This window comes from Vigna unguiculata, chromosome 7 (genome assembly GCF_004118075.2).
Source record: "Vigna unguiculata cultivar IT97K-499-35 chromosome 7, ASM411807v1, whole genome shotgun sequence".
Lineage (NCBI taxonomy): Eukaryota > Viridiplantae > Streptophyta > Magnoliopsida > Fabales > Fabaceae > Vigna > Vigna unguiculata.
In genome coordinates, this window is record NC_040285.1 from 20824449 (window position 1) to 20833785 (window position 9337).

The following is a 9337-nucleotide window of genomic DNA, read 5'->3' on the forward strand; positions in this document are numbered from 1 at the left end:
CCTTTGATGAGTGTATGCATATATATATATATATATATATATATATATATATATATATATATATTTGAATTGTATATATAATTTGATACTGTTAGCTCACCCTATTTGCTTGTATTTGGTGATGATCGTGTAATGCGTTACACGGGAGTAGATGATGTTGCAGGTGGTGCTGGTGAGGCATAACATCGGTGAGAGGGCTAGCTGGGAAAAGCTTTTACCGAGTTTTTAATATTTATGGATTTAAGATATTTTGCAAAAATTTACGTTTATCAGACTTGGAACTTGTAGTGATATTTAAATTTTGTGGATTTTAATTTAATATAGATTTAATAAAGGTTTTCATTTTCCCTTGTTTTGGGAAAAGGTAATTTAAATTAATGCGTATATATATATAGTCATTTTTATTCATTTTATTTTAAATTAGTAATATCCAACCGGGATGTTACAGAATACAGTTGTGACTGATTACCACTATTTTCTCATGTTACAAATACATTGTTACATGATTTTTAATATTATTAAAGTAATGTCCTAAGATAATCAATTAATAAATAGTATTGTGTATTTTGACACATTGCTTTCTAATGAAGTGTATATGTCTTAACTATTCTTTTATTTTTCCTATCAATCTCGTAGCACCAAAGTATTTGTCCTATAGGCTTGAAATTCTTTTGAGAGCTAGTCACCAAATGAAGCATAAAATAACACGTATTCATCCAAGAATGATGCAAAAATTTCAACACATTATGTTTGTGTTTGGCCAAACATTATGCACAAAGTTCACAAATTTTGATGAAAAAGAAAGAGAAAAAGGCAACAATTATAACTAATATTAAAATGGTTTCACAATTCTTCCCAACTACAACAATCTGTGACTCGAACATTTCATCAAACATGTACTAGGCAAATGGAAAAAATGATAAACATAAAATATCACTATCAGGATACATTATGTCTATAGAATACAGTTGAGACTGATTACCACTATTTTGTCATGTTACAAATACATTGTCACATGATTTTTAATATTATTTAAATAACATCCTAAGATAATCAATTAATAAATAACATTATGTATTTTGACACATTGCTTTTTGATGAAGTGTATATGTCTGAACTATTTTTATTTTTCCTATCAATCTCGTAGCACCAAAATGTTTTTCCTATAGGATTGAAATCCTTTTGAGAGCCACTCACCAAATGAAGCATAAAATAACACGTATTCATCCAAGAATGATATAAAAATTTGAACACATTATGTCTGCATTTGGCCAAACATTGTGCACAAAGTCCATAAATTTTGATGAAAGAGAAAGAGGAAAAGGCAGCAATTATAACTATTATTAAAATGGTTTCACAATTCTTCCCAACTACAACAATTTGTGACTCAAACATTTCATCAAACATGTAGTAGGCAAATGGGAAAAAAATGATAAACATAAAATATCAAACTAACACTGAAACCTAAATCCCAAAAGCAACAATAAAAAAAGCAAGAACAATGAAGATAGAATAAATAGTAGAGAAGAAAAGGGAAGAACAAGCTGAGATGGTGTGAAGGAAATCAAAGTGTAGTAGAAGAGGGAGAATGGTGTGTATCTATAAAGGAGTAGAGGAGTGTGGAATGGGCTCAAAGAGGAGCAGTGAGAGGTTGAGCCAGAGACAACACCAAGATCGTTAGCAAGGAGAGTCTAGAGTGTGAGGTGAAGAATTTCATATTTCACATATTTTGAGGTGAATAATACAATTGAGACTAATTACCACTGTTTTGTCATGTTACAAATACACTATCACATGATTTTTAATATTATTTAAATAACGTCCTAAGATAATCAATTAATAAATAGCATTGTGTATTTTGACACATTGCTTTCCGATGAAATGTATATATCTCAACTATTTTATTTTTCCTATCAATCTCGTAGCACCAAAGTGTTTGTCCTAGAGGCTTGAAATCCTTTTGAGAGTCACTCACCAAATGAAGCATAAAATAACATGTACTCATCTAAGAATGATGTAAAAATTTGAACACATTATGTCTGCACTAAGATATTGAAAAATATATTTAACATAAATTTTCTATAAAGCAAGTAAATTAGTTAAAACTTAACTTTTCATTTGATGCACTTCATTAAACATAACGATCATTAAGTGATTCCTTGATATATATATATATATATATATATATATATATATATATATATATATATATATATATATAAATCATCATTTAAATATCATCGATTAGACAATGTTTGTAAAAAGTTCCAAAAATTTTTAAAGATACAATTCAAGCCTCTCTTCTTTTATTTTTTTTCCTTGTTTTCATATCCCTTAAACTAAAACATTTAGTGTGAGTGTTTTATCATTCTATGTTTTTTCTATCCTTTATTTGTAACTTGTTTTTTTCTCCCTTGAGGTTTCAATTAGTCTCTTTAGCCAAGGTTTGTCATATATGGCTCTCCTCTTATTTCTTTAAATTTGTGATTCTTTTATTTAATATATTTATTTGATTATGTTAAAGCGGTAATCCTTTTGTGGTTTTGATATTGACACAAGATTTTAGGGTCTATTCGTTTGGATAGATTCATTGCACAGACAAATTGTGATGAGCGGATTCACGAGGTTATTAATTGTTCGTTTTCAAAGATTTTTTAGTGAGTAAATAAGAGAATTTGTGGGATGCATATCTCACCAAAATGAAAGGATTTCTAGGATTAAATTGAATTTTTATCGTAATATTCCTAATCCTAAATTCAGGTACTATAACATCCTAACTTATATTTGCTTCCAAACAATTTATTGATTAAGTAAACTAGTTCCCTATATTCAATTAGATAATCGATGAAAGTCAAATATAAATTATGTTGCCCCTTAAATATATAACTATATATATATATATATGTATATATATAATAATAATAATAATATAATATATAATAGTAATAATAATAATGTTAAATAATAAAAAATAATAATAATATTTAATAATAGAAATAGTAATAATATTAAATAATATGTTAATTTTAACTAAAGGTAAAATAGTAATCTTATATTTTAATCTATTAAAATATTTTTTTATTTATCATATCATTCATAAATTTTCATAAATTTCACCCTTAAATTCATTCACTTTACCTTCAAATTCCTTAAAAGAAACAACTAAAATTCATTCATTCTCCCATAAATGCATCCTCTCAAACAAACACAACTTATCTTAACCAAAATTAATTCGTGGCTTGAGCTTTTTAGAACCCTCAGATCACATTATTAGTGCATCAATATATGTATTATCAAAATGGCTTGTAAATAATCTATTTGTAAAAAATCTTAGAGTCTCGATAAACTATCATATATGTCAAAAATACTATATTGATATACAAAACTTTAATATTAAGTATTAAGTATGTGTAAGAAAACTCTTATATATATATATATATATATATATATATATATATATTAACTATACATAGAATAACATAGACATACACTTGTGGTAATCCTTTATTTTCATATGACCCAAAAATGTATAATAACTCAATCTATATATGCAAAGATGAAAAATATCTCTTAACTTATCTATAGATTACTAAAATATTTCATTATATAAATTTTCTAACATTATCTTTGTAAGATTATCTCAAACTCAACTTCATGTCACGTTACCTTTATACACTTTAATATATTTTCAAAATTTTGAAATTTAAAAATATATTTTTATATAACAGGATTTTATTCAAAACTCAAAGTTTCATACAGCATTTAATGATAATATCTTATGAAATTCAAATGAAGACCACTTGATTGTTATAAGTAGGACACCATTTTTGTAATTATTATAGGTGATAACATAGAAGTTATAGAAGTTATTGAAGAGTAAGACAACTTCATAATTTAACTTATTAAATGAAATCAATAAAAATCACCTTATATTTACATTTACATTTACATTAACTATAATATTGTTTTATAATTATTAAAATAACTCATATTTTTTAATAAATAGAGATAAGGAAAAAAAGATGAAGAAACAAATCACACATTTAACATAAAAATTAAATAAAAAAGATTTACAATATAACAAAATAATGTAATAAAAACTCAATTGAAAATATTAAAGTTTATAAAAACTTTGAATCTTAATTAAACCTAAAATAAAATTTCTTATCATTTTTTGTCCATAAAACATTAGTATTCTGAATGACAACTATCTTCTGTAAACAAAATAAAATGAAGGAGAAGAGCCTTCACTAAATCTATTTTTTTTTCTAGGGGTACATAAAATTGTAGAAATCCGAAATTTCAATTCAATAAATATTTAAGGGGTACTTTTGGTATTTACTGTAACAACCGTCATCAGAAGAATCACGGTACTATTGGCAGCACTGCACAATGCACATTGCGTGCGTACGCACCTAGCCGGCAATAACAGAGCATCAACAAGCAGAGCAGAAACAGAGCACGCTCCCTTTCTTACTAAAAACCCTACCGTGTTTCCCTTTATCTTCATTTTCTGCTAACATATTCGAAACCATTATCGCTTAAGCTGCGAAAACATTGCAATATCGACACGTTCTTTGCTACCCTTTTCGTTCACCGGGCTCCTTTTTAGTTGGTAGTAGTGTGAAAGTTCTTTCCTTTACCATTTTTTAAGTTCCGTAACATGTTTACTTGCGGATGATAAAATTGTATTTTTTTCCCTTTTTGTGTAACATGTTAGCAATGGAAGAGCAAAGTAATGAAGAGAATACTGTGCAACTAACATCCTGCGACACTGGGGGAACAGCCCATGATGTTTCTCACTCAGCTGAGGGTCATCTCATTCCCAACCCAAAATTTTTCATTGCAGCATCATCTGGAAGAAATGAGAGCCACTGGACTTGCTTTCCAAAACCACCCCACAACTATGTTAAGTATCTTTCAGAATCCTCAACATATCTGCCAAACACTGATTACATGATGGGGGGTAGTTATCTACCTGTTGGCAGCATCAGTGATGGTAACGTGGTTAATGGATCAGACACAAACTTCTTTTACAATGATCCAGGGAAAGTCTGTGCCTTTAAGCCTATTGGTTCTTCAAGTAATGACCTTGACATTAAGAAGGTAAGCTCTTTAAACAGAAAAAAACAAATATATGTGTCCTTGATTAAATTTGTGTGAAAACGAGTATCATAGCTTAGTGGATTTTATTGTGTCCTTGATTCTTTTATGTGGGTTTTCAACAGATGGGGTTTTGGAGAGCTGATGAAGGGGAGGAAGTGATTAAAGTTGAAACTGAAAGTAGTCAAAATTTTCTTTGTGCTGAGGTCTGTTAATGTCTTTCCAGCATAATGCATGTATAACATGAATTGTGCCTACGCATTTGTTAAATATTATGAATATTCTGAGATTAATGAAATGATTTATACTCTAATTATGTGACAGAGTCAAGCTTTATGGACAACAGATTCTCTTGGAGATAAGCATAATGCTTTGCATGATCCAACGGTAATGGTTGGTGCACCTGCTTCACTTCCCAAATCAGGATCCAGCTCCTCAAAAGAGAAAGCACGTGTCACTGACCGTGTAAGTAAAACATGTCACTGATCACACTAATGGCAATTTATCTTGTTCCATTTCTTTCATACAACTGGGTTCCTCACATTTGGTTTTCAATTTAGCAACGCAGGCAACGTATCGCTGATAATCTCAAAGCCTTACATGAATTGCTTCCAAATCCAGCAGAGGTAATCAGTTGTTTATGAATAACATTGGTCAATCAAAAGTAGGTTTGTATACTATGTTGTCAATTTATCATTAATACTGTGATATTATGATCACCTACTCAAACTGAATCACCAGAAATGGTAATGAACACTTTCATAGTGTTTAAACTATGAATAACTCGAGACAGTGTCATTAAGAAACATTGTCACATATCTTACATTTACTTGGTGAACTGAATTTTAATTTGTAGGGAAGTCAAGCGTATATACTGGACGATATTATTGACTATGTCAAATATTTACAGCTTCAAATAAAGGTACCTATTAGCTCTTACTATTCTGATTATTATTGTGGTGTTACACTTAATGTCATAAGAGACATGCATAATAGAAGTTTTCCAATAAACAACTAGGGATTAGATAGATGATCTGCTATAACTAATGAGATTGTTCTTTGCAGGAACAAAGTGGAAGTAAATTGCAAGAAGAATCAACTGGTATACCACTAGTTTTTCATGAGGTATACACTTTATAGTTCATATCAGTAAATGCACAGAATCACTGTGAATTCATGTGTTTGCCCAAATAGTGATGCAATCAAATAATTGGTCATATCAGTGTGAAATGATTGAGTGCATAGGCTAATGTGTTGAATATTGCAGGGTTACGGTCATTATATAAACCAACAGATTCTGAACGAACCCCTTGAGGAGATAATGGGGAAATTACTTGAAGAACATTCTGCAGCAGCTGGTCAGCTACTAGAGAGCAAGGGTCTTTTCCTGCTGCCTATGGCTTTGGTTGATGATTTGAGTGAGGCTATGCAAATGTTTGGGGGAGTGCTCTAGTCTGATACAAGCTTTCTTCTATTTATTTGGGTTTTCACTATGGATAATTTCTACTAGACGGTGCAGTAGTATGATTATTATCTTTGTTTGTGTTACAGTTACATCTATGACTTCCAAACTCTCAAAATTTCTGCTAACTCAATTTAGCATAGTCTGGTTATTGTATGAAAAGCTCTATGTTTAATGATTCGGGGTAAGTGTTTTCATGTCCACATAGATATCTATTATGTTCAATTTTATAACACCTAAAACTTAACTTATAACAAGGATACAAACTTAACTTATAAAGAATTTTTCTCTGTATATGACCGATACATTTTTTCTTTCTTCTTTGACCATTACATTTATTCGAGACTTCAGTCATTTTATCTTTATTCAATTAATAATAGTATTTGTTATAATAATAGTAAAGGAGTATGTGTCAGTAGTAATTATACTAGCAATAATGCTAATAAATAACAATTAAGAATACATTTTTCTTCTTTGAAATAAAAAAATTACTAAAATTTAAAAATAATATTCAAAGTAAAGATTTTTTTAATCAATATTCAATAGTTTAATTTAATTTTTTAATTTGTTGTTGGAACAAGGAGAATTATAATATTACAAGTGATAGTAATCCTTGACCGAGGATTGGAAGAAACTCATTGCATATATATTTGTTAGAGATTAAGATGGATTTTTTTAATGGATTAACAACTATTTTAATTAATTTCACTTAAAAAGTAAATTTAATTAACTTTCACATTTAAATTATTAGAACAAATTTTAATCAATTAAAAAAGTTAAAAACACTTCTTTGAATAATTTTAATGAATTAAAAATTCAAATGAATCCTTTAAAATATTCTTTTACAGTTCGAGTAACATTTTAATAGATCAAATTCAATTCAATTTTAATGGATTAATCTTGTTAGTTATATTAAAGAATATCTCATACTATTTTCATAGAATCAAATTGTGAATATTTTTAAATACTTATGGGAACTTTATAGTTTTGGAACACAAAATTTCCCGATTACTTTACAACGTTAAAAGTTCAAAGATGATTAATTAAATAATTATCTTGAATATCACCTTTTAACTTTTTCTTTTTCTTTTTCATTTCTCTTCTAAAAATATATGTCTAGGTGATCTTATTCTCGTTTAATAAATTTGTGTATGTCAATGTTTAACCAATGTAATCAATGTGGTGTTTGTAGTAGGGTTTCATAAGAATTTGTAAAAGGTTTGATGGGATTCAAAATACTAAGACGTATTATTACTCTTATATATATTTTTTCTTGAGATGATTATGTAAAAATCATTGAATGTTAATATATTGGTTTAGTTAGAGGCAGATTACAAGACGGGCAGGGGTGGCCATGCCCGTCCCCAAACACACACACCCCGCTCATTTCTTTTAAAAAAATTTAAAATATATATATATATATATATATATATATATATATATATATATATATATATATATATATATATATATATATATATATACTGAGAATATTAAAAATCGGTGAGAATTGAATTAGGTACTTTTTTATTTTTTTTATAATATAGAGCACAATGTTGATAAGTAATAAAACTTAAAATTAAATATAATTAAAAGTAAAAATAATTATTAAGATTTTTTTTATTCATAACTTTTTGAGTTTTTCATATATCGTTAGAGTTGTCAATTAAATCCAAGTTATGGGGTCAAGCCCTAACCAACGTAGGTTGGGATAAAAAAAATCTATAAGACAAAAAAGTTCTCATTAAAGAAGTTCACATAGGTAAAAGTTCCACAAAAATTCCTCTAGGCCACGACACTTTCTTTTTAAACATGAAAAATATATTATTTTTTAAAATATATGTTAAACTTTCGGTTTAGGTCTTGGACATTGACTCGTGTTGACCGTCGGCCTAGGCTATCTCGTCTCGACCATAGGTCTGAGTTGGCCCGTCTTAACCGTTTGCTCGAGCCAACCTATCTTGGCTATGGACCCGGGTTGGCCCGTATTGGTTGGCCTGGTCTGGTCATCGACTTGGGTTGGCCCCTCTCGGCCGTTGTCCCCAGCCTGTCCGTCTCGGCCATTGGCCCAGGCTGGCTTGTCTTGACCCTCTACCCAGGTTGGCCTATCTTGATTGCTAGCCTAAGCCGGCCCGTCTTGGTTATGGACCTGGGCTGGTCCGTCTCGGTCATTGGCCTAGCCCGACCTGTCTCGATCATCATTTTGGCTCGACCTATCTACACATTCGGCTCAATCTGTCTTGGTCATTGGTCAGGCTTGCCATCTCAGTCATCGGCCCAACCTACCTTGTCTTAGTCATTGGTCCAACCTGGTTTAGCATGTCTCGACAATTGGCCCGACTTGGTTAGTCCATCGGCTTGGGCCAACTCCTCTCATCCGTTAGACAGGTCGTATGTTTAATGTCACTTTACTAAAATGCACCATGAATACTCGTAAGGATTCTCCCTTCTCCTGACGAATGTTTACCAAAGCTAAGGAGGTGAGGTGTTGAGGTTTACTTGTAGAAAACAATGTTCCAAAATGTGTTGAACGTTTCAAAGAAATTGATAGATTTTAGAGGCATTTGAGTCAACCAATTTAAAGTCAACCCTTTCAGAGATGTTGGGAACAAACGACAAAAAATGGCATTGTCAAATGTGTACAAGCCCATTTGTGTCATAAATATGTCGACATGTTCATCAGGATCCACGATTCCATTATACCAGTCCCTAGTGAGACCTTTCCACCTAAGAGGAATTTCTACCTCTAGTATCCCATCTATAAAGGGATGT

General features: G+C 30.2%; 1 protein-coding gene across 1 annotated transcript; it reads left to right on the forward strand.

The window, feature by feature from the left end:
• Window positions 1–4397: 4397 nt before the first annotated feature.
• LOC114192694 (transcription factor UNE12-like) lies at window positions 4398–6735 on the forward strand. Its single transcript, XM_028082479.1, has 8 exons — window positions 4398–4615; window positions 4721–5106; window positions 5229–5309; window positions 5428–5568; window positions 5664–5729; window positions 5960–6025; window positions 6169–6228; window positions 6371–6735. Exons 2-8 carry the CDS (start codon window positions 4723–4725, stop codon window positions 6554–6556), a joined length of 984 nt encoding a protein of 327 aa, XP_027938280.1. The 5' UTR covers window positions 4398–4615; window positions 4721–4722; the 3' UTR covers window positions 6557–6735.
• Window positions 6736–9337: the final 2602 nt, after the last annotated feature.

Coding starts and splice junctions, on each gene's coding strand:
- LOC114192694 (XM_028082479.1), top strand. CDS start 4,723: ATGGAAGAGCAAAGTAATGAAGAGAATACTGTGCAACTAACATCCTGC. Junction 5,107..5,228: donor ATGACCTTGACATTAAGAAG/GTAAGCTCTTTA, acceptor GGTTTTCAACAG/ATGGGGTTTTGGAGAGCTGA. Junction 5,569..5,663: donor AAGCACGTGTCACTGACCGT/GTAAGTAAAACA, acceptor TTTTCAATTTAG/CAACGCAGGCAACGTATCGC.